At 39.9% G+C, this 26,899-nt stretch overlaps 1 protein-coding gene across 2 annotated transcripts in view; it reads left to right on the plus strand.

The window, feature by feature from the left end:
- LOC122539345 (protocadherin Fat 4) overlaps positions 1–26,899 on the plus strand; it is a 375,046-nt gene that overhangs the window by 324,699 nt on the left and 23,448 nt on the right. Inside the window, exons 11-13 of one of the 2 annotated variants that reach the window (XM_043674087.1) lie at positions 1,420–1,524; positions 16,831–17,138; positions 22,935–23,020. In XM_043674087.1, coding sequence (XP_043530022.1) covers positions 1,420–1,524; positions 16,831–17,138; positions 22,935–23,020 — 499 coding nt within the window. Of the gene's footprint in view, positions 1–1,419; positions 1,525–5,387; positions 5,516–10,595; positions 10,670–16,830; positions 17,139–22,934; positions 23,021–26,899 lie in introns of those variants that run through there. The other variant, XM_043674088.1, reaches the window with a different exon arrangement.

A 26,899-nucleotide genomic window follows, 5' to 3' on the forward strand; every position in this document is an offset into this window, starting at 1 on the left:
CATATTAAATTGCCCATAGTGTTCAGGAATGTGTAGGTTCAGTGGATTGGCCATGGGAAATACCGCATTACAGGGATAGGTCAGGTGGTGAGTCTGGATGGGATGCTCCTCGGAGGTTTGGTGTGGGCTAACCTGTCGGGATTCCATAAACATCAGACACAAGTGAACTCTGACAGTAGTCCTAAATTTCTATACCTCAAGATCTATCTTGGCTGAACTCAGCAACACTGCCCAACATCTCTCAGTTCACCATGAGTCACTGCATGGAAGGAGGGAGGAGAGGCCCTCTGTGTCAGGAAAAGGGGACTCTGTAGTCTGACTAAAGAGAAACAGGAAGAATGCAGGTAACTGACAGCCTGTGAGAGTCGCGTTGAATCAGTGTTCCTACCTCCTTGGTTTCGGCTTGCGCTAGACACTCAGACTGCCAGGGGCTGGCTATGTGACAGTTCTCAAGTATCTGAAAGATAAATGCACAAAGCAACCTTTGCTGAAGGAAAAGGAAGAAATCAAAGGGTGCATGTTTACTCATTCTGCAACTTACACATTATAACAGGTTGTAGAATAAGAGTGAAGTGTGATTTGAGAAGATTAATTTGTCAGAAATATGCTATCAGGTTTATACGCTCTCTGCTTTACCTCCACCAGTCACAAGATAATCATACATCATCCTCATCACACCAGCTAATGAGCCTGTTTGAGTTTATAGACCACAGACTACTAATTGGAAATCTGATTCAAGAAAAAAAATACAAATGTTTGTTCTATCCATGTTGCCAATGAGCAACATCCTTGCCTCTCTCAGATCTTCACCGTTCTGGTCCATTCACTGTGTCCCACTTTCCAGTTCAGAATGAGGCAATATTGAAAATTGTTTTAGACCCATTGTTCATTCAGTAGTAAGTTTTCAATCAGCATCTCAAACCTGTATTGTAATGTGATCCTTTTTGGTTTGTATCCGTTAACACTCTTGGATATATAAAAAATGTGATGGCACATCAAGTTGTGTATATAGATTTTCTATATTTTTTGATCTGCTTTTGGATAAGAACCAATAACATTAAACTCCTGTATATGGAGCAACTGTATTTAATTGTCACCAATAGCACACTTAAAATGGAAGGAACAGTTTAGAGCATGATGTTTCCAATAGATAGGCTTGGGATGAAAGATGAGCAGCATGGCCAATCATCATCTGGTGAGAACTACATATTTGAACACAACCAGAGGAGTTCATCGTGCACTGCAAGCTATTGTATTCACTTAGCAACAAACATCCAAGGAAATAAATGAGGGAAAGATTTAAAAATCACACAACTTTGAAAACATTCACATTCTAAGAATGGCATGCAGACTTTGAACAGGCGAACCCTTCACTGGGATAATCTATGTACATTTCATTTGTGTTTTTATTTGTTCCAGGTAAAACATGTGATTCCACTATTAACTACTGTGAATGCAACCCATGTTTTAATGGAGGAACCTGCCAGAATCAAGCTGCTGGTTATTACTGCCACTGTCCATTTGGTAAGGAATGTCAATATAGTTATGTAAGCATGCATATACTATTCAACGGTGTAGTCTTTTTGCAAAGGATTCATGAGGTGTTTGTATTTAACTGAAACAGGCCTGTAATAATAGGTTGCGCTGAATGGATGGAATGGTCATTTGTCATTTTTGCATTCTTTTGTGCAATCATAATATAGTGTTTTCAATATACATTATCATGCTGTATCATAGAATGATTGTTGCTTCATTCAAACCAGCAATTCAGGCTGATTCAAGTATAATTGTGCATAAGTAGTTGAAATGCGATTACTTTACATTATAAACCATATTACTTACACTCACTCTGTTATGACAGTTTATTGCAAAGCTCAAGCCAATTTCAGGAAACATTAGTCATGTATAAGACATAAATTTATTCCAAGTTTAATTTACAACGCGTAGTTCAATGTGCAAAACAAACAAAACTTGTACATCAGTTGAACAACTGCCAGGTTGGTTTAATAGCTCATGCGATGACAACTAAAAAAAATAATGCATTGGCTGTGAAACACTTAGCAATTCCTTGAGTTGGTGAAAGATGCTAGGTTAATGAAGTTGTGTTTTCTTTGCTTCCTCTTTTCATTCTTGATTTGTGTACCTGAAGGTTGTTCCGTAATTAAAAGCATGTCCAAGACAGTGACTTTCAGACTCATTCATCACAGATATGGTTCATTATTTCCATCAGATTAAATTTGCAGCCAGTCTGAAGTCATATCTGGACTGTTACCAGAGAATTGCAGATGACATAGACTGGAAATCATTTTAAGACTTTTTCCTACAGTTATCAAAGGAAGACTGTCTCCTTCCTTAAGTTTATTCTGATACCCCCGTAGCTCTTGTTCGTGGTTTTCTCCAAATTCCCAGTCACTTAGTACCATTCTCCCTTCCTTTCACCCATACTTGTTTCGTTTTCGGTTACTTTCTTTCCACAGTTAGCCTAGCCCTGTCTCCCAGGACCAGGATTTACTCTGACATTCCACTCCTCTTCCATTCATACTCTTTCCACACCTCTTGTGCTTAGACTGGTATAGCTGTTGTGGAGAAACCAGTTGGCTTGGTAGCTGAATGGCTTATTTACAATGCAGAGTAATACCAACAGCACAGGTTCAATTCCCACATTGGCTGAGGTCCTTATGAAGGTCTTGTATTCTTGACCTCATCTCTCGCTGAAGGAATGTTGACTGTCAGGTTACACAATCATCAGTCATCTCTCTCTAATGAGAGAACATTGTATGACTTTTGCAACTGCCACTCTCGTTCTTAGCCTTCATGTCCACGCACCTTCTGAGGGTAGAAAATGATTTACAAAGTGAAAATGAATACAGTTCCAGGAAGACCGGGTGCACTGTGAACAGTTAATTGGGAATGATGTTGAGGTTGATATTGTCAATGAGCTAGCTAGAGGTGAGATAAAGAAAGATGCTGGAAAAGTTCAAGAAAGGCATATATCTAGGCCAAACACTATGCTGATTCCAGACGAAACTATTTCACTCCGCCAGGGCAAGTGGAGGAAGCGGGAGATGCAGATGAAAAGTGCACTGTTTGGATATGGCAGGGTCAGGATGTTAGATTCTCATGGTAGGGCAGAACAAACTGGTGCTTTACTTTGCAGTAAACAATGATTTTGATTAGTATCGAGTGAGAGCCATTAAAGCTTTGGTAATACAATCACTATGGGCCTACTGTTATCTTCCCACCTACTATTTGTTACTGCCAACCGAGAGACGAAAGCTTGTTGCCTACAATAGAAGACATTTTCTAACATTGCCAAGTTGTTACAAAATCAGATGTCAGTCAAGTTTATAGAGTCATAGAGCATGGAAACAGACTTGTCCATGCTGGCCAGTTTCCCAAACTCAACTGATCCCATTTGCCTGCTTTTGTCCCATATTTCTCTGAACCTTTCCCATTCATGTATCTGTCCAAATGTCCTTAAATATTGTAACTGTATCTGCATCCACCACTTGCTTAGGCAATTCATTCCACATATGAACCACCCTGTGTGTGAAAAAGTTTCCCCTTCGATCCCTTGTAAATCTTTCTCCACTCATCTTAAAAATATGTCCTCTAGTTTTGAACTCACCACCCCTAGGAAAAAGACCTTTGGTGTTCACCTTCTCTATACCCCTCATGATTTTATAAACCTGTGTAAGGTCACACCTCGACCTCCTACACTCCGGTGAAAGAAGTCCCAGCGCATCCAGCTTCTCCTTATAACTCAAACCTCCATTCCCGGCTATATCCTGGTAAATCTTTTCTGAATTCTCCACAAGTTAATAATATCCTCCCTGTAACAAGGTGACCAGAACTGTATACAGTACTCCAAAAGGCCTCACCAAAGTCCTGTAAAACCACAACATGACATTCCAACTCTTATAATGCTAAATGCCTTCTTATCACCTTGTCTGTGACGCAGCTTTCAAAGAACTAATGACTGAAAGGATAGATAAGGGCAGAGCGGAAGACATTGTTTGCATGGACTTTCGTAAAGTCTTTGACAAGGTTCCGCATGGGAGACTTGTTAGTAAAATTAGATCACGTGATTCAGGGAGAGCTTGCCAATTGGATGCAAAATTGGCTTGATGGTAGGAGATAGAGTGATAGTGGAGAGTTATTTTTCAGACTGGAGGCTTGTGACCAGTGGTGTTCCACGGGAATCGGTGCTAGGTCCACTGTTATTTGTCATTTATGTAAAGGATTTGGGTGAGAATTTAGGAAGCATGGTTAGTAAGTTTGTGGATGACATTAAAATTGGTTGTATAGTAGACAGTGAAGAAGGTTGTCTAAGATTACAAAGAGATCTTAATCAATTGGGTCAAGGGACTGAGAAGTGGCACATGGAGTTTAATTTGGATAAATGTGAGGTATAGCATTTAGGTAAGATGAACAAGGGCACAACTTACACAGTTAATAGTAGGGCCCTTGGTAGTGTTGTTGAACAAAGAGACCTAGGGGTTCAGGTACATAGTTCTTTGAAAGCTGTGTCACAGGTAGAAGGTTGGTTAAGAAGGCATTTAGCATGTTTGCCTTCATTGCTCAGACCATTATTTTATAATCTGATAAATATGGATAGTCCACTGCCCTTCAACGCTGTATCCAGTTCCCATTTTTACCTAAGTCAGTATGCAGCAATGTGTGAAACCCTGAGGGCAGCAACAGAAGCTGATATGCTTTGAGTTTGAAGCTTGGAGTTGACCCAGACCATTATAGCTGAGGCAAGTTAGTTCATAGTTGACCTTAGGCAGAAAGGCAGATAATTTATTTGGACCTATTCTAAAAAACAAAAGCAAACATTGGATGGAACTAAATGCTTTTATTCCCTGCCTGCCAGCAAGTGTAAGATGGGGCTTATTTCTTCAAGGGGGAGAGTGCAGGATGGGAACACTGCCTCCTCCAATAATGGAGTTGGGAGGTTCATTAGATGCTAATTGAGAACCTTAGGTGAACATTTAATTGGTATTCAATCTTTGTCAAACAGGAGAGTCATCCAGAAAATCCAAATAACAAATCCTTTTTTGTAAGATTTTATGGGGCTGGAGTGCTGGGGAAATGATCCCTCTATCAGGCACTGAGTGTAGTGAGGAGGAACACTGAAAGACACTCCATACCTTTGCCTTCAACCCCTGTTTGATTCTGTAATCCCTATCATACCACATATGGCCCCTCACACTTACTGGGCCTATTGTGGATGGATGTGTGCTCATACAGGGCACGGTGCAATACATGCTACTTAAATGTCTGATGGGCACTTCTTATTTTTTCCATGTGTGTGCATCGTATGGCCAAATTTTGTTGCACATCTCTAATTGCCTTTGTGCTAATGGCTTGTGATCCCATTTCAGAGGCCATTTACGAGTCAACCACATCGCTATGGATCTGGAGTCAGATGGAAGCCAGATCAGGCAAAGATGGCAGATATCATTCCCAAAATGATATCAATGAACCAGATGGGCTTTTAGAACAATTGACGGTATTGCAGATGTACTAATTTAATTCAAATTCCACTATCTATAATGGTGGTATTTGCACACCAGTCTCCATAGCTTTAGCTTAGGCCTCTGGATTCCAAACTTAATCTTAGCAGTGATTCCCTAAGGATTCTTTACCTAGTGAGCTAGATCCCTGTTGCAAACATTAAATTCTGCCAGCTGGATTTGTAGCATCCTTCCTGGTCTAACACTCCAGGTACCCCTCATGTTTTGTCATGGCGACTTGTTTTCACATGCGTCAGTGAAAACATTCTTGCAGTTCAAGGAAGTAAGGCTGAAATTCTTTCTTCCTCCCCATTCGTTCTTCTTGGTATAAAAAGGAGTCGAAAATCACATGGCTCAGAATTCGCTCTCCTAGAGACCAGTTAACTGAATTATCTACTACCAAGGAAAATAAATATAATGATACAGTAACACAGCATAATGATTCATCAATTCATTGTCCAAGATGTCATATATGATGCTAATTTGCATTTAAAAATAGTTACCATAACCATGGCATTACTTGGTTTACTTGGGTTCATTCATGAAGAAATGTTTTCCACAATATAAACATGACTCAACGTTTTCTGTGACTCAACATGTAAAGTCCAGTTAACATTGATTTGAACTACGTTACACCACAACCTAATTCTTCTGATGAGAACAGAAATTCCAGTGCTTGTCACTAGCCAACTCAATTCAGTACTCCAAAGATACTCTCTCTCCAAATGTGAATTGCAAGTACAGCCTCGATAACATCTGGAAAAATGTTCCTAATCATTCTGTTTGCTAACTTCTACAATAACTATTGCCATCATGCATTAAAATGAAGTACTGAAGGTTGAAGTCATTGCCAGCATGCATTATGGCAGACCACCAGCAAGAAATTAAGGTGATTCAAACCACATTGGATGCTGCTACATATTAAATGCCGAGAGCTGTAACTTCTTACTGTCATTTTATTCAAGGCAAATCACAATTATCCTGTCATCTTATCGGTACTTGTATGAAGCATTTTTATGTGCAAGCTTATAGTACAACAATAAATCTGCAGATAATGGCAAGTCATTGCAGTGAAGGTTGGAATAAAAACTAGGCACCCCAGATAGTTTATACAAGCAGATTCCAGGCAGTTCTTTTATTAAACAGACATAATTAATGAAATCATATGTGCTGTGAGAACTCAGACTTGAAACACTTATTAAAACGGTGCCCCTTTAAAATTGATATATTTAAGAATAAATGTTGCACCTATATGTCTTTTAATTCAGTAAAACTTTAAAACCATTAGTAATCCTATATATAAATGTGATATAATCTGGGGTCCGAGAAGAATAATGGTTTGTGCATTGTCCTACTACTTCCAAATGACCTAGATTTCAATGTCATTCACACGTATGGGTGAAATGCACTTCTCCAACAGCCCAATGTGAAATGTATATTGTTAGCCTCAACCTAATTTCTAACTGCTGACACTTCACTGCATGAAACCTTTTATGAATTGTACATGAAATTGGTAAATTCACTCAGATGCCACATGATGGCTAGTGTGGGAAATAGATGTGTTTGGCAAAATTTTGACTCATTCAAAATCCATCCACCTGCACAGAGTTAGAATTGGGACACTAGGGGCTATTTTGAAGTTTGAAGGAAATTGTGCTGCTGGCCTTGAATAAAGAAAAAGGCCCTGATTTTCATTCCCAGGTGGGGAGTGTGGAGGCAGGACAGTTCCTCGGAATACCCAGGAAAAATGTAGCCTGGGAAGTTAGATTTCCCTTCTGGAGTAGTGGGATTATTTGAGACATGGGTCAGGCAACCACAGAGAGCGTATAATGCAGACTCAGTGCAGTGCCTGCCCCTGTGCGTGAGAATTGTGTGAAACATTGATTAAACCAAAAATGCTTGTTCAACCCTCACGCCTCTTACTTCCATCTCTCTCATACATACTTTCTATGTTACCTAATTCCCTATGCCTACCGTGATCGCCCAAACTCTCCATGGTGCCCAATGCTGCTATACTTGCCATCCATGTTCCTCCACTCCATACAAACTCACCTTGTATCCATCATGGGAAAACTTTGAAGTTTACAAAATAAAGTTACCTATCTATTGATGATCTTTTATATTTATTCACTCGTGGGACATAGATATCATTGACTAGGCCAGCATTTATTGTCTGTCCTTTTTATTAAAAGACTAATAAAATACTAATAATTAAAAAAAACTGTCCTTGATTTTAAAAAAAATCAATAAGTTGAAATTCATTCAATGTATCTTTTAGGAGAACAACATTTGTATTGTAAGTTCTTTGGCAGGTTGACTCTTCTATTGGGTTTATGCATTTTCAGGCGCATTCTGTAATGCATTTAACAATCAGAAAGGATACCCAACACTGCCCTCTCCATTCAATTCTACAAGCCACCCCACCATCCCTTTTCCAACCACCCTCAAGAACATTTGACCTGCCAAACCTCCTCTTAACATATCCTGGGATCTTTACCTGTTGGCCTGTTCTGTCCACACTGGGTTCCATAAAATGAGGATACCAAAACAGGATTTAAATGAACACAACTGTTAATTCAAATAGGTACTGTATCCATTAGCTATACATGCATGAAGCCCAAAGCCACCCATGCTGTGCCTCACCCTCCCTCACAAAAATCAGAAATGATGCATTCAGGGCCAACACTTCTGATTTGTGAGATTTTTCATCATTTTGCAAGGACAGAGAGACTGTCATGTCAGAAATCTAGCTTCGTGCTTAGCATTGAATCCAAGGTACATTCAATACTGGCACTGATGTTCTAAAGATAGGAAATGCCCCATTGCAAAGCACTGATATTCTTTATCTCGATGAATATGTCGCAAACCGTGACAGAATCTGTGCTGTTCTCAATTGCTTTATTCATTGTGTCATTATCACCATTAAACATTCGATCTTTCCATCACCTTGCTCTATATACACCATGTACGTCGTTTACGAGATGTTTACAGCAGTACTTCAAGGCTCGTTTGACAAACACCTCCCAAACCCATGACCTCTTCCATCTAGAAGGACAGGGTCAGTAAACACATATGAAGACCACCATCTGGAAATTCCCTGTCAAGCCCCACATCATCCTGACTTACAACCATTTAGCTGTTCCATCTCTATTGCTACGCCAAAATCCGAGCACTCCCTTCCTAACAACCCTGTAGCTGTACTTGCACCCCGTGGATGGTAATTGGCTCATCACCAGCTTCCTATGGGCAATTAGGGATGGGAAATATATTTGGCCATATCTCATGAAAGAATAAATCAAATCATAGTGAATAAATAAATGACAGGCAGAATACCTTAATATCTGTCACAAAGCAAGGTTTCTTGATTCATACAAGCAAACTTTAAGTACTGCAGAATATTTGGATGTACATGTTAAAATAGGGCCTGCATGGGTTTTGTTTTCTGCCCACAGTCCAAAGATATGCATGTTTGGTGGATTAGCCATGGATGATAGAGGTTTACAGGAGGGATATCCATCAGAGGGTCAGTGTGGAATTGATGGGCCGAATGGCTTGTTTCCACACTGGAGGGATTTTATTCTAAGTTGGACAGAAGGCAGCCAATGAATGTGATCCATTTGGATCTCAAGAAGTCCTTTAACAAGGTGCTGCACAGGAGTTGCTAAATAAGACAAGATCCCATGGTGGTAGAGGCTAGGTATTAACCTGTATATAGGATTGGCTGACAGGCATACAGCAACAAGTAGGAATAAAGGGGTCTTTTCAGGATGTCAGCTGGTGACGAGAAAAGTTCCACAGGGGTTAGTGTTGGGTCCGCAACTATTTATGCTTTGTTAACAATCTGGACGAAGAACCTGAGGGTATTGTTGCTAAGTTGACAGATGACATAAAGCTAGGTGGAGGGGCAGGTAGTGTCAAGGAAGTGGGGAGGCTACAGAAGGACTTGGACAGGTGAAGAGCAGACAAAGAAATAACAGATGGAACACAGTATGAGAGAACGTGAGGTTATGCACGTTGATGGGAAGAATAGGGGCAGAGACTATTGTCTAACCGGGGAAAGCCTTCAGAAATCTGAAGTACAAAGGGATTTAGAAGTCCTTGTTCAGGATTGTATTAAAGTTAAAATGCAAGCTCACTTGGCAGTTAGGAAGGTAAGTGCAGTGTTAATATTAATTTTGAGACAGCTGGAATACAAGCGAGATTTACTGCTAAGTCTGCATAAGGCTCCCATCATTGGAGGGGCTCCAGGGGCCTCAGAATGACCCTCCGAAGGAAGGACTTGTCATATGAGGAGTGGTTAAGGACTCTGGGTCTGTACTCAGTGGAATTTAGAAGGATGAGGGGGTTCTGATTGAAACATACAGAATACCGAGAGTGGACACGGAAAAGATGTTTCTACTGGTAGGAGAGACTAGGACCCAAGAACAGAGCCTCAGACAACCTTTTAGAACAGAGATAAGGAGGAATTTCTTTAGCCAGCAAGGATTAATCTGTGGAACTCATTATGGCAGAGGACTGTGGAGGTCAAGACAGTGAGTGTATTTCAGATAGATAGATAAGTCTTGATTAGTAAGGGATCAAAGATTAGGGGGAGAGGCAGGAGAATGTAGTTGAGAAATGTTGTCAGCCATGATTGAATAATTGAGCACACTCAATAAGCCACATGTACTAATTCCACTCCTGCATCTTAGTCTTATTTAGAGCAGTTTGAATATTGCTGAAAAGGGGGGTAGGGTGCTGAAAGTGTTCACCTTTCAGTCATCTGGACAGACATGGTATTGCTAAAGTTAATCAGCAATGACTTAGGAACCAATTAACACCTTTTCCTTATGTATTACAAATTGTTGTGATTGTTTGAAATATTTTGGCATTCTTGCATTTGTCCTAATGAGTACAAATTGGAAAAGCTTTCTAAATATGTTTTGTTTTGCAACAATATTCAAGTTATGCAGTGAATGATTTGTTGCATGATATACCATGACAAATGGTTGAGCTTAAAGAATATTGCTGACCCCTGAATAAATTTGACCTTACAATCATACATTCCATTCTTGTTTAATATTTTACAATACACAGAGATTGAAATTTGTGAGGTGACTGTGGATGCAATTTGGGAGGATCATCGACAGAACAGAAATGGAGTGCAGAAGGCTGATTTGACAATTTTATGCCTCAGTTATGCTATTCCAAAATTATGATCAGTTCCCTGCTTATTACCCATGTCTATTTCTGGCACCAGGCCACATTTGGTGAGGTCTCAGGTTATTCTGGACAATCTGCTCCTATTAGATCAATAGAAGCCATGCTTCTTGCTGTTATTTTCAGTCCTAGAATTTCCTAAAGCAACATTTGTTCATGGTCAGAGACAGTGGGTTTCAGATGGCAGTAATCATTTTTGAAAGATAACCTTCGTTTCCCTTCAGGGAGAAATTAAAAATTGACACTTAGTTATTCAGCTCATGAAACCTCATTGCTTTTGTTATCAGACTAATGGAGTGCCATTCTAACTTTTCAGCACTCTATTGAATTAGGCATCTCTGTTTGAGCTTCTACTATGTCAGTTATCCAGTTCTGTAACTAAAATGATTCCATTCCAAGGAAATTAGGGATTGTATTAACATTCTCTAGGCAACTCCCACTTGGACCCATAACTATTTTTCCAATTTATTGTTCTCTCCCATTCAAGTTTTGTATTTTGCATTTGCAATGGGAAATGTTTAATTGTATTTAAAGAATTTGTGGAATGTAGATTTGTATTATGTGTATTAACAGAAAATTCACTATCCTGTTCACATTATGATAATTATGACTTGTATGAATCATAACTCAAAAACAGAAGATACAGTTAACCAGGGATAATTATGCTAATTATGTTGTTCACTTTTTGGATATTAGAATTCCACACTATTCCTTCCACCAACAGGATAATTAGATTACCTACAGTGTGGAAACAGGCCCTCCGGCCCAACAAGTCCACACCCACCCGCCAAAGCGCAACCCACCCATACCCCTACACTTACCCCTTCACCTAACACTACGGGCAATTTAGCATGGCCAATTCACCTGACCTGCACATCTTTGGACTGTGCGAGGAAACCGGAGCACCCGGAGGAAACCCACACAGCCACAGGGAGAATGTGCAAACTCCACACAGTCAGTCACCTGAGGCGGGAATTGAACCCAGGTCTCTGGTGCTGTGAGGCAGCAGTGCTAACCACTGTGACACCGTGCCGCCCACCTAATGCATATTTATATGTATAATGTACATTTATACAGCATTTTCAATAGTAGAAATGCCTCCAGCTACATGACGTTGGATTTCAGGAAAACCTTTAATCATATTTGTGTGAAAATGGTTCCAACAGCCTGAATGGAGCAATAAGACTGACCAATTGTATATAGCTTTGCTCACACAGTAAATCACAATTCACAAATACTTCCATTTATTTGAATGGAGTGTCTACCAGTTATCAGCTCCTTAGTTCTTTTGATGTAAATGAGAGTTCAAGTTGAGTTCAGTTCAGCATAACATAGGTGACAGCAAACTTGCAAACTATTTCACCTTTTAGTCCACTTGCTTTTCATGAGGTCACTGCCAAAGAGCATTGACTAGGTTATCCAAGCGGCACTGATCTTTAACCAACAGTTTGATCCCCTGAATGAATTGAAAAGTGGGCAAACTGACAAGATTTTGATTAGATTACCAGTTAAATTCCCAAGATGTTACAATAACAGTATCCTGGCTGTGTGCAATTTCAGCTTAAGCAGGGCTGAGGAGTGTTTGTGGGACAACTGGACCAAGCTGGAAGAAGTGGGACAGAGAGGAAGGACAAGTGAGGAGAGGAGAGTGGGAATGAGAGGAGGGGAAATGTGAACACATCGAGATAAGAGATGAGGCAGGTAGAGGAAGTGATAAACAAAGGAATTTAGATGGTAAGGGTCAAATGGAAAGAAAAGAAGGATTGCAAGGTGGAGCAATGAGGGATTAAGAAGGCATTGGCCCAGTATTATCTGGTATGAGATGTCCAGGCTAATAAGTGTCATTAACAGATTAGAGAGCTTGAAATGTCTTCAAGGGAGGTAAGATTAGATTCAGAAGAATGTTGGCAACAGAAAGAATGGAAGCCCAAGAAGGGAAACGCCCTTCATCAGCTGGCTGTTTTATATAGCTCAAAATCGGCTTCTACAAAGTTTAACACAAAAGAGTCCAGTGTTTGACAAATAAGGGGCAAGGGATAGAGCCTGAAGGACTGGGGTTTCTTCTGGGTCTGGCGATTGGTGATAGAGTAAAATAAAGCTCACTTGGCTGTGATTGCTCAAAGGGCCAATTACAATTGCCAATGTTCATATGAGCCCTGTTATCCTTAGTTTCAAAGTAGAAGTCTGGTTCTGACAGGTTCGTTTTGAACTTACAATGGATAATGTGCTTTATTTTAGGATTTTTCAACCTCTGACCAAGACCACTATTTTAGTGGCACAGTGGGACTCCAGGCAGTTTATTAGATGACTAAGAGGGCCTCAGTAGTTCCTTTGTTAGTTATAAAATGCCAAATCAAATCATAAACATAGAATTTGAGTTTGTTGTTGTGATCGCTGCCTCCTCATGAAGTAGACAATTCAAAACAGCGGAGCCAGCGAAATAGACAGCTGTGTCTGACCCTTTGCACTACCACGATATGCAGGCAAAACTTTCATGAAATAATTTCCAGAAACATTTGAGACAGTTAAACGTTATTCTTTGGCAGCTGTGCACTGGAGTGTCATAAGTATGGTGCATTGTACTACAGTTTCCACATGACAGGAGGCTGGGACTGGACAGAATTTTCTCTTATCTTCCTTTACTTAAATCTTTCTTGTAAATTATTGGGAAGGTGGAAATAGTAGACAACTTCATCACCTGATGAGGGAGCGACGCTCCCGAAAGCTAGTGTGCTTCCAATTAAACCTGTTAGACTATAACCTGGTGTTGTGTGATTTTTAACTTTGCAAAAAGAAAGATTTTGCTCTGCGCGTTTTTTGATGAGTGAATACATTTATCGGATCCCCTAACCACGGCATTTCTGAAGAATCGATCGGTTGAGAAGCATTATGATTAGCTTGACTATCCTACAATTTTGTTTTTTTTTTACCAAGTTGGTGTCTTTGTTCCAACTGTGTAGGTGGGAGCTGAATTAATATCAGTGGGTGTCATTGACCAAAGGTGATTTAGCAACCTTCACATTTTAAACTTCATGTTTATTAATGCCAGCTCCATCACATTGTCAGGCTGATGGCTGCTGCTCCAAGAAAAACTTACAGAAGAAAACTGTAAAATAGGAACTCCTCTGGGTACTGTATGAACTAATATTAGAAACTTATTCATGAGGATTTCCCCTTTTTGAAATCTCTAGTGAAATTGTAAACACATTCTTTAGAACAAGTCGATTATGTTTCTGGAAATGCCAGGCAGATACATCTATAAAATCCCTACACAGCAACAAGAGCAATTCTTACCAACTTTACTTGTTTTTTTCAAAATCAGTGGAATTAAGGTGAAGCGCCATTAAAGTTAATGATCGTTCTTTCCAAGTGTTTAATTTTTCAAGGATGCTGAGGGTGAGACTAACATGAATATTTCCCTGCTTTTCCTGGCAAAGTGCTCAATAAATTACTTTGCCCAGCTTATTAGATGTCTTTCACTGTAGTCTGTTTTGTACAATTTAAACAACTTTTACACAGGTCCGGTGTAAGTATAAACATCTTGTACCTTAAACCTCACACACACAACTGAATTTCGCAGCCTCTGTATTGCTATGAAGCCACTACTAGGTGCAGGTTTAGGAAGAAAAATGGTGCCCTGCACTTCCAGTAGGATTCACCTATGAATAGGGTAAGGTAAGATGCCATATCATTGAGTATATTACTGCAGGCTGCCAAGTAGATAGGTTGGGTGTCAAATCAGTTTTATACGCTGACTGATATCACAACTTATCATATTTAACCACTCTAGTTACACTAATTTAATTTTTATTCAACCTATTTTTCTAATCAACATGTCTCAGAGATGTTATTATATACCTCGAACAGGTGGGACTTGAACCCAGGCCACCCGGTCCAGAGACAGGAATACTATCACTGCATCAGAAGATGACATGAGAGGGTCCTAGTTAGCACCTTCTGTCAAATACACAGGGCTGAACATAGATCAGCCAATAGGCTCACCCTGGCCCATCCTAATTAAAGGCATAATAATCCAACTGGTGGGTCATCACTGATTACTTTCCACTAGCTGCTTCTGAGTTCATGAATAGACTAAGTGTTTGGACAAGTTAATAAAATTTGGTGAAATTGGGAGCAGTGCTGGAAAATGGGGTGGTGATGGTTTGTAGCACTGGGCGGCTGCTGAGTAAACCAATTCCTCCTTGTCATGGAATTCAGGAGCAAAGAGAGAAGCTGCTCATTTAGGGAGGTGGGGGTGGGCTGTTAACCACCTTGGTTTTCAAGGTGACCTTCTCCTACCAGTGGCTGCAAGCGCTTCATCAAGGAGGTGACAACATCTTGACACCACATCTAGAGCATTAACAGGGCAAAGATGGCAATACCAGCTGCCCTCAAGGTGTCCAGGACTCTGAAATTTGTCACCAGCGGGTCCTCCCGGGCAGAGATTTTGGAAACATGTTCCTGTTCATCAGCCATTGTTGTATGTGGCCGTTCACAGAAGTTCTTGAAACCAAGAGAAGGAACTTTGTTTGCAGATGACTCATTCCATAATAAAATGCATCCTCCCACCACCATCAAGTTACCAAGTTAACTTCTCCTATTGAGCTTTTGCATAGGATCTCAAACATGGAATTCAAGAAAATTGGAGCATGCTGTGCGACCTTTTACACCATTACCATTTCTGTTGCTTATACGGTTTCTCCCCTCAAGCAAATCCAACAATTGTTGCAACCAGGATGCACCTTGTCTTTAAGGGATGCTGTCTGGCTTTAAGCTGGCAGGCTAGCTTTAAGTGGTGTGAACCTTACATTAAGCTTGAGGCTTGGCTGAAGTTTGCAGCCACTCAGCGGTAGATTCAGTGTGGGCTACATGCCATAATCATTTAAATTAATTGGCAGTATGAAGCTTGCATGGTTTGAAAGGGTGCAGGCAAGCTAATTGTACATTACAGTTCCCTCTGCTGAGCTTTGGAGCTATCTAATTTAGCTCCCAAAATATCTTATCCTTATACAAATTCATTTGATGGGATAACTTCATAAATGTTAACTGTGAAATGGAGCATAATGAAATGAGCTAATATCAAATAGTTGTTAAATTAAAGAAAATAGTACTTTTTCACATTCCCTGGTATTATTGCACAAATGCAGAATCAATAGGACAAGTCCAAATAATCTGAAGTAAAACAGAAAATGCTGCCAGTAGAGAGACAACCAACATCTGAAAAAGAAATAGGATATTGTTTTAGGTAGGTTTCTTTACCAGTGACTTGTTTTGAAACAACATTTTCTGTTATTCTTTCACTGTGGTGGCGGGTCATTCACAGAAGTTAGCTATTTCACTGCCAGACTGGTCCTGAAGTTGGCTCTGTTCATCAAAATGTGACTCACTGACTTTTATCAGTGAGACATATTTTGGTTGGAATTTACCTCTCCTGATTTAAACCAAAGATATGTTGGTTTCTGTATAAATGTGTCATGGCTTCCGAAGAAAATCATTCACATATCTGCTAACATACAAACTGGTGCACATCAATTAGTAGATGCAAAAAGAATGTTCATAAATAATTTCACAAATCTTCTTTAAATCATCCTTTTTGTAACTATGAAAATTAAAGTTTGGAGCCATCAGCCATCGGTTGTGGAATTAGGTGCGACATATTCAAGTTAAACAGTGAGAGAAGCTTTTTGGAGTTTTGGCTGGTTCTGCATCTTCAAAACAATATCTAAACTACAAGAATGACTGAAGAAAGTGATAAAAGTGATTTTAAAAAACAGAGCTATTGACTTAGTAACTCATGTTCCACCTGAAATGACCTTAATGTAAAATACATGCATTCTTCCGTTTTATGTATGGGGGCAGGACTTTGAGAGTGGCTTAAATTGGTTCATTTTTGATCAGTTTACAAACTCATGAAGTGTGTCCAAGCTGTTTTGTTCAGGTTCAAATTTGAGCATTAAAAATTGTAGTGCATATGCAATAAGAACAAAGTGACATTATTTTGTGAATTCCAAAACTCTTGCGAAGTTACAATTAATACATATGTTTTGCACGATTGTAACAAAATCTATCAATGCTTGCTGAACTAATTGCACTGATTATTTTGGCATTTCAGGTGTCTTTGGGAAGCACTGTGAACTGAACAGTTATGGATTTGAAGAACTGTCTTACATGGAGTTTCCTAGTCTGGACCCAAACAATAATTACATCTATATCAAATTTTCCACTATTAAAGAAAACTCTTTGTTAATATATAACTACGACAATCAGACAGGAAACAAGGCTGAGTTTCTGGCTCTGGAAATAGTGGAAGGCAAGATGAAATTCTCATTCAACTTAGGGAGTGGAGCACACAGACTGATGACAACTAAGAAGGTCTCTGATGGACAATTTCACACTGTGGTTGCTAGAAGGGCTGGATTAGTAAGTAGCAAACTCACTGAACTGGATTTCATTTGTGACTTCTGGAGTGAATTTCATTCTTACTGCACAATATCTACTTTAAATCAGAGCGAATTCATTTCACCTTTTTTTAGTGAACTTACAGTCATATACGTTACACATACTTGCAATTTAGGTGCGTTACCTTTAATGTGTAACAGAACTATCATAAGAAAATAATGAATGATAATGGTTCTACGTTACTCATTGGGAATACAAAAAAATGCCAAATATAAATACAACTACCATATTCACAACTTGAAACATAGATGGACAAAGTAATGATAGAGAAGTCCCCTCTGTTCATAATGCTTAGATTATTGTGTGTAGTGTCGGTGGGGAACTGAGAAGAATCAGAAGCAAAGATAGAAGATCAGGAGATTCCTAAACCTGCTGGCTGTTAAGAAATGTGCAAAATAAAACACCCAATTTGAGAAAAGCTTAAGTATCAAATAACAGTCATTGTTGGTACAGTTGGACATGGCACTTAATTATTTTATATTGATAATACAGAGTGTCAGTTAACTTGTATGAATACCTCTCTATTGCCTGTCCAAGGAGGCATTAAACATTCTATCCATAATCTATTGCTGTGCTTTCTCAGATTTTCCAAGATACATGGGACTAAATTTACAGCCACCCGTTGTCATGAAAACATTAGGACACTGTGCTATTAGGGGTATTCCTTCCACTGGTTCATTAATCCACACATGAAATCATGGGCACCAATCTGTGGTCCAGTTGAGAGTCTTAACTGGACAGTTGATGCCCGTTTAAGGACCTCACCCCACTGCAGCTGCTATTTGACATGTCGCGGGAGAGGCCTGTGCCCAATGTGTAGCCTGGCAGGTTTAACCTTGCAAACTGTCAAATCAGTGAAAGAGTAAGAGGGCCTTCTCCCCAGGCCTCACTATTCTAATTAGCGGCCTCTCAAAATTTGGCTTCCCCAGGTCCACTCTCCTCACTGACCTGTCCAGCGTGCACCTCATCCCTATTCGCCTGTTATTCAGGCCCTGGAAAGATCCTGGACTTGCCTCAAAGTCCAAGATCATTGATGACTGTCATTTTCTGCCCTCCTGCAATACCAGTAGTAGCCACTGCTCTGCAGTATAAGTACTAATCTACTGGGACCAATTCTGGCTGCTCTCAGAGGTGAGACAACCTCTTTGAGGCAGAGGGAGGTCCTGCCTCATATAGTTCTTTGTTCTATTTATTCCTCTTTGCCAACTGCTTTGTTCACCACTAAAACTGTTGATTTTCATTGGTGCTATGTGCCAGATTTAAATAGGAGAATTGAATAATCGGTTGACAATTCATTTATATGTTTCAAAGGGTTGTTGTATTAGCAGTTTTCCAAAAGTTATTCATCCATTGAATATGGCATCACTGGCTAGGCCAGAGTTTATTGCTCATTTGTAATTTTACGTGGGAAAGTGGTAGTCTCACTGATATGATGCAGTTATTGCGGTGTAAGTACATGCACAGTACTGTTAGGAAGGAATTGTAACTGTTTTGACCCAGTCACAGTGAAGGAACGATGGCATACAGATTGATCTGTTAGAACGTGCGTTTGGCCAATGTGAATTCACTGGAACATGATTGACGAATTGGGGATGCTGTTTCTACAGCAATTACAGCACCAACACCTTGAAGCGCTGTTTCTAAAGCGCGAGTTTTCTATGACAGAGTGTAGTGCCAAGTTAGGGCAGTGTGCGTCTTGGAGGAAAGCTGGCAGGAACTGGTGCTCCCGTGCATGTGGCTGATCCTTCTAGGTCATAAGGCTTGTGGGCATGGACAATGCTTTTGCGGACTTTGGTGAGTTGCAGCAGTGCACTCCATGTATAATACTGCTGCCATTGTATATTCATGGTGAAGTGAGTGAATATTAAACCTAGTGGAGGAGATACTTTGTCTTGGATGGTATCGAGCATCTTGAGCACTGTGAGACTGGCACTCAACCAGGCAAATGGATATAATCTAGCACACTCCTGACTCGTACTTTATAGATGCTGGTCAGACTTTGGGGGGAGTCAGATGCTAAGTTACAGATCGCAGATTTCCCAGCCTCTGATTTGATCTTATAGTGCCGTTTGCCAGTTTGAGTTTGGGGTTTCTGGTCAGTGGAAGACCCAGGATGCTGATAGATGGGGATTCAGTAATGGCAATGCCTTTGACTGTCGAGTAACATTGGTTACATTCTCTCTGATTTAGACTGCCACTGCATGGCACTTCTGTGGTGCGTATATTTCTTGTTGGGTAGATGAAGGGTGGTAACTTTAATGGAACAACTTAGCTGGGGTTGTAATTAGTTCTAGAGCACATCTTCATCGCTATTGTAAAAATGTTGTCAGGCCCTACTAGCTTTGCTGTATTCTGTGCCTCAACCATTTCTTGATATCAAAAGAAGTGACTCTAATTGGGCAAGCAGTGATATCTGATATCAGGCCATGGTGAATCATCCCCTCAGCACTTTTGGCTGAAGATAGGTTCCGGTGTTTCAGCATGATCTTTTCTGCTGTTGGGCAACTTTCCCCAGCATTGAGGATAGGGATACTTGTCTCACACCCTCCAGTGTGCTTTAGAATTATCCGGGGACTGTCTGTGATTGGATGTGACAAAAACACAGAGTTTTGATCTGTTCCACTTGTTGTGGGATTACTTAGGTGTGTCTATCACATTTGGTGAGAACTGTTTAGCATGCAAGTAGTCCCATATTATAGTTTTACTAGGCTTGTATTATCATTTTTCCTTATGCCTGGTGCTTCTCCTGTATCAGGCTAATATGCTGAATATTTTAGATTTTGATTTTTAGGAAATATTTGACTAGAAGTCTTGCAGTTAAGCCAGTTAATTCAAGAATAACTAGTTAATTCAGGGATAAAGAAGCTAAATCTTAAAACTAGATCATAAAATGCTATATAATGAGAAACATTACTGGATAGCTCTGACTGAGTATCTCTCTGATCAGTGTTGAGATTTCTGCCATGTTGAGATTACAATAAATATAGAATTGAGTCATGTGGGTGTCAGGATATTCACAAGATGATCAGTCTCAGGGGAAAAGTCAGGGTCACCTTACCTCACCTGACTGCAGGGCTATGAGTGCCGATGACAGAGAAGAGCAGTCAGCTTTGTGCATTACACTTCACCCCCACCTTTTCAGGTACCCTCCTCAGCCAACATTGCCCTGCCTGGACACTTGGTCTACCTGGACCACTTGTCTTCTCCCTCTCGGTCTTCCAGACACTTGTCAGGATCTTTGATGGCCACAAGTCCACTGCACTTGGGCCCAGAAGGGCTAATGTACCACCACTAAACATGAATTTGGCGCACCACCCAGCTAGAGTCAGGCCTGATTACAGCCACCCAGGCTATGCCCAGCCAAAATCAGACTTGCACATTCCAAAACACCCTAACCGTGTCCAGGCATCAGTCAAAGCCAGGGGAGGCTGGTGCCAGTCAGTGCTTCAGTAATCCTTTCTCATGGCTGTGTCCAACCATGTACATTGTGTTAGTTCTGAGCTCCTTGTGCCCACCATGCATGGCCATCAACAGTAAATAGACAACAACAATAGGGAAGAAATCTGGAACAAATGCCATCAGGGAAGCCCACGCATGGGACCCAAAACAGAACTGAAGACAGGTCCAAAGTGTCCACGGTGAAATAACTCCACAGAGGCCAGTAGCCAGTCACCAAGTTACACCTTCCTTACACCTGCATTATACTAAACACTAATCTGGCTTTCTCAGAGTGAACAGAACCTCTGACATTCCTATTTATATCTATCAACCAAGGCTCCCAGATTAACAGCCCCAGTTAAGGCATTCATATTCTGTGAGGTCAACCTGTTTGACCTCATTACAATCACTACAATCTCGCCCTTACCTACCAATGACCTGGGATCCACCAAAATTACTAAGCCTCAGTTGGGTATCATATTGACAGTAACCACTGCCTCACTGGTCATGCTGCTATTCAATCATTCAGTAGAGCTGCTGACCACTAATTGACCAGCAGTTTCCAGCAGATGGGACTTCAGCCATCTTGATGGTAAGAAAGGCCCCATGTCGTCCAATTAAGTGCCTTCCTGAGAAGAAATTATATCTCATCACACCCCACCCCCTCTTACAACAATAAACTTTTTAACTGAACAAGGTTTTTTAATTCATAGTATTTGTACAACATAAAGCTTGCCTTTTAGTTAACCAAATATCTTAACCAACGATTTATACATTGTATTCCACAAACTAACTTCCAGATTGTTATCCGATCCATTGGTGTGCTTTTGAAAATCTGCTTTCACACATTTAGTGGAAGATGCATAGTAAGAAACTTGATGAGACAAATGTACAAAAAGCTAATGAAACTTCACAGCTAAAGTTGACTCTGCACTGTTGCAGCCCTAAATCAGTAACAGGCTGTCACTCAAGGTTGCATTAACATCGCTCCATCTTAGTTAGAGAACACTTAATATGTTCCTGCGCTGAAAGAATTAAAAGAAATTCAGGGCGTAAAAATCAGTTACAATAATAGAATGTCAGTTATTCAGCATGCATGCTTGTTTGAGCTAACAAAATATGTCAGCACATGGTATGTAATGGGAAATAAATTGTAGAGATTGCATAGGGAACCTAAACAGTATTTTGTTATAAGTGCTGAGAGAAATCAGTTTTAAGCATAGAAAATTCTGGAGATGTATTTATAAACATAAAACTGTCATGTTAAAAGTTTTCATTGTTTATGCAGTTCTTTAAACGCTGAACAAACATAACTAAAGTCTTCAGTCGTAGACCAGTTTGTTGAAGCAAAGACCAGCTGATTTCAATTATAACTTCAGCACATACTATGCGCTTTACCAGAACTGGATAGGCTGCTCAGATTGAACCAAATGACCTTTCTGTCTTTATAGTTAGGAGTTTCCAAAAGTGTAATGGTTAGATTAGTTTTAATTTCAGTGGTTTTATATTTATTGGCAATAGGAACTTTTTCCTATTTCACAACCAGTGTATAATATTATTTAATGTTGACAATATTACAGCACCGAGTCAAATCTGAACCAATTCTTATAATCTTTAAAAATATACAAAAAAGATCTGGATGTGAATGTCAAAAACAATTTCATATTTACAAGTTGCACAGCTACAGCAATAAAACCCAATATTCTCAGAAATATTACATTTACTGCAGTAAAAACTTATAATATGAACATTAAAGTTTCATTTAGGAACAGAAAGAAATTGTTCATGTCGTAAGAAACATCACCAGTTTCTGTTCCAGCTCAGTTACAAACTGTTCCCACCACTCATGATTTTATAAATAGTATATAAACGCATGTTTTATATGTTTATGATTTTAGTTACTAAGCTAAATAGAAGACATATTATTCTACATGTTTTGCACATCTCTGAATGTAAGTTTAAAATGTAACTATGGGTAATGATTTGACTTACTGAAATTAATTGGGAGAGTAATTGGACTTTAATAATCCCGTGAAATAGGCTTATTGTGAATCAGCAATCTATTTTACACCAGACACAATTTTCATTATACACAAAATAGGCTACTAATTCACTAGGAGCCTGTTTTGTTCTGCTAATGTAGACCAATTTCACCCCCATTGTTTCCAATTTTCCATGCACAATTAACTTGAAATATTATGAAAATTGAAAGCAGTTTTGCTCTTTTTGAATTGCAAACGTTGGAATGTCTTTTGTGGGAAATGGTTAAGAATGTGGTCAAACTACATGAAGCTAAACTACATCTCTTCTTTTGGCTAGGTGGCATCTCTCACAGTAGATTCCTGTTCTGAAGATCAGGATGCCGGTTACTGCACAGCGACCAGCTTGACATCAGCAACTGATTGGTAAGATTTCCTCTTGCATCCCCCTGCAAAGTTAGATTGCTTTACTTGTAATAACATAAGATGAGGTTGCAAGGACCTATATCACTATGTTCTTTTTGTTACTTACAAAACTCCTGTACTTATCAAATATTGGATATGTATCTGTAACAAAGATATTAGCCACAATTCTGGCAGGAGGATCAGCAAGTATATTGGGGAACTGGATAAAGGTTCACAAACTCAGCAAGGTCGAGAACATAAATATCATATCAGCATGTCCTCACTTGGGTAAATGCTTACTGAGTCTTACATGGCCAGATTGACCACTGGCTAGTAGTGGGTGTTTGAGATATGTGACAGAAGGACATAGGGTAGTGAAGAAGGTGTTTGGTATGCCTTCTGTTATTGGTCAGAGCATTGAGTATAGGAGTTGGGAGGTCATGTTGTGGCTGTATACAACATTTGTTAGGCCACTTTTGGAATACTGTGTGCAGTTCTGGTCTCCCTCCTATAAGAAGGATGTTGCAAAACTTGAAAGGGTTCAGAAAAGATTTACAAGCATATTGCCTGGGTTGGTGGGAGAGGCTGAATAGGCTGGGGCTGTTTTCCCTGGAGCGTCAGAGGCTGAGGGGTGACCTAATAAAGGTTAATAAAATTGTGAAGAGCATGGATAGAGTAAATAAACAAGGTCTTTTCACTGGAGGGGGCAGGAGTCCAGAATTAAAGGGCTAAAGGTTCAGTGTCTGAGCGGAAAGACTTAAAAGGGATCTAAAAGACAACTTTTTCATGCAGAGGGTGGTGCATGTATGGAATGAGCTGCCAAAGGAAGTGGTGAAGGCTGCTACAATTACAACATATAAAAAACATCTGGATGGGTACGTGAATAGGTAGGGTCCAGAGGGATATGGGCTAAATGCGGGCAAATGGGATTAGATTAATTTAGGATATCTGGTCAGCATGGACCGAAGGGTCTGTTTCCATGCTGTACATCTCTGATTCTATTACATTCTAGTGACTGGACAGTCAATGGATAGAGACCATTGTCTTGACATCACATTGGGTGGGATAGACCAGCATTTCCTCCTGATTGAAAATGGAAGAATGACAGAGTTTCCTCTTTGTGAAGAATGATGATGGGGATTTTGATACTACAAGCTTCTGAAGATCGTTTTGACATGAAAATTCCTGCTTCTCCCAGATCTGCAAGGAGATCAAAGGCAAAATCTAAAAGCTTTCTGGGCTCCATCTGATCCATCACCTCCTTGTTCAACTTCACTGCTGTTAACTAACACACAGCATTGGAGGCCTCCCCTGTATAAGCCTCAAGCTTACATTGCAATACCAATGATATCATTGGACTACAACTTTTTTAACCTTATGTAATCTTGGTGAGCATTTAGTGTTCAAGAGGGCTTGAATCTCAGCTCTTAGTATTGTGATGAGAAAATTGCAGAGGCTTTTGGAATTGAGATTTCAAATTTAAGAATTTAAACTCCTTGTCCAACTTATTGCTGCTATTCTGAACAGAGTGGTGAAGGAGAGGAGACAGTGGGAGATGTTAAAGCCTGGCTGTTAGATCAGCACAGCAAGCCTGTGGATAGCTCTGTGAGAATTAGTACTCATGATATAGTGATTGGAATGGCTATGCAAATTGCTTTTCTCTTATTGGGTTTTGAGAGTCATGCGGAATAATTTGTTTTAGATGTTTTCTAATGCATTTTAAAATTAATTCTGTCTGGAATCCAGGAAATTTGTAAAAGAGAAAAAACACATTTGGAATACCACTAGAAAGTGAGGGCAAACATTTATTTTCCCACAATAGGCAGACCACCAAGTTATTCAGAAAGCTATAAATATATTTTCCTGCCAGCTAATTAGGGTGTGAGACCTAGGTTTGCACTCAGTTCAATTTGATAGTATCAGTTGTCTTTGTCTGACAGCTGTTAAGAGTTCTATGTCAAATAAATTTGACAGTAAAAATATTATTTGTAGTCGACCCATGCTTATAAAACTATCTCAAACATCACTAATTGGTAGTAATTCAACATTTCATTTAAAGATCAGCCTGAGTAACATTTTCTGCGTGTGACTATTAGAAATGTGATACAGCATAATGAAGCAATCAACTTCTTGTGTGTCTGGAGTACCCACACTCCCTTTGTAGCTGACACCATAGTTAGACAGTGTGACATTCAATGCCAGTACTGCATCAGGTACGTTCAAGTACAACCGCTGAGCTGTTGGTTGAACAGAAATATAGAAACAGTAAGCACTGATGATATATGACAAATCTACAAACATGTGAACATCAGTGAACATGGGTGGCATGGTGGCTCAGTGGTTAGCACAACTGCCTCACAGCACCAGGGATCTGGGTTCAATTCCAATCTCAGGTGACTGTCTGTGGTGTTTGCACATTCTCCCCATGTCTGTGTGGGTTTCCTCCCACAATCAAAAGATATGCAGGTTATGTGAATTAGCTTACTAAATTGCCCATAGTGTTCAGAGATGTACAGGTTAGGTGTATGAGTCAGGGGTAAATGTAGGCGAATGGGTCGATGTGGACTTGTTGGGCCAGTTTCCACACTGTAAGGATTCTTTTCAAAAAAACTTAGGTCTGGCTGCTTTGCCAGACCAGTTGTCTGATGAGCTTCTCTTATTTCACCAAAAAATAATTAATATGTGAAGTCTTGTTTTAACAAATTAAATCATATGTTAAGAGCATTCAAATGTGTAACTTTCAATTTGAGGGTACAACTCCCACTACTTATGAGTAGGTCTCTGGAGTAATCTGGCACATCTCTCATTCAGCTGTGTCATATTTCAGAATACTTCTGAAAAGGGAATTACAAAACAAATCAATAATGTAAAATCAACATATCTTTGCTTGTTTATAAAAATTCAAGGTTTATAACTTGCTACACAGCTGGTCATAATGGACTCTTATCTCAGAGTCAGCAAATCATGAGGTCAAATCCAGTCACAAACACTTGAGCAAATAAACTAGGCTGTGACTTCAGTGCAGTACTAAGAGAGTGCTACATGGTTGGAGCTGATAGCTTTAGAATAAGACATTAAGCTGAGAGCACCATCTGCTGACTTGGCCGAATATAAAAGATTGAATGTCATTGTATTGGAGAAGGCAAGGAGTGTTCTGACTGATACCTTACACGATATTTGTCACTTAATCAACAGATTATCTGACCATGAACTTGGGGCATTGCTGAATGAAAATTGTCTCCTCTTTTTCCTACATTATAGTGACTAAAGTAATTCATGACAGTAAAGTTCATGAGTTCCTGCATTTTGAAAGGCATTGTATAAATACAAGTTGAGCTTAGATTAGATTCCCTACAGTGCGGAAACAGGCCCTGCGGCCCAACAAGTCCACACTGACCCTCTGAAGAGTAACCTGCCAAGACCCATTTCTCTATGACTAATGCACCTAACACTATGGGCAATTTAGCATGGCCAATTCATCTGGACTGCACAGCTTTGTGACTGTGGGAGGAAACCCATGCAGACGCAGGGAGAATGCACAAACTCCATACAGACAGTCGCCCGAGGCTGGAATCGAACCTGGGACCCTGATGCTGTGAGGTAGCAGTGCTAACCACTGAGCCACCATGCCTAACAAAGTTTTGAGGGAGATACAATCTCTTTTTGCAATGTCAGAATACAATAGGTACAATCTTCCTGGAACAAGCCATCATGCTGCACATGTGGATAATTAGGTTCAGAAAAGATTTACAAGGATGCTGCCACAGTTGGAAGTTTTGAGCTATAGGGAGAGGCTGAATAGGCTGGGACTGTTTTCTCAGGAGCATTGGAGACTGAGGGGTCACCTTATAAATGTTCTTAAAATCATGAGGGGCATGGTTAGGGTAAATAGACAAGGTC

This window comes from Chiloscyllium plagiosum, chromosome 32 (assembly GCF_004010195.1).
Source record: "Chiloscyllium plagiosum isolate BGI_BamShark_2017 chromosome 32, ASM401019v2, whole genome shotgun sequence".
Classification (NCBI taxonomy): Eukaryota; Metazoa; Chordata; class Chondrichthyes; order Orectolobiformes; family Hemiscylliidae; genus Chiloscyllium; species Chiloscyllium plagiosum.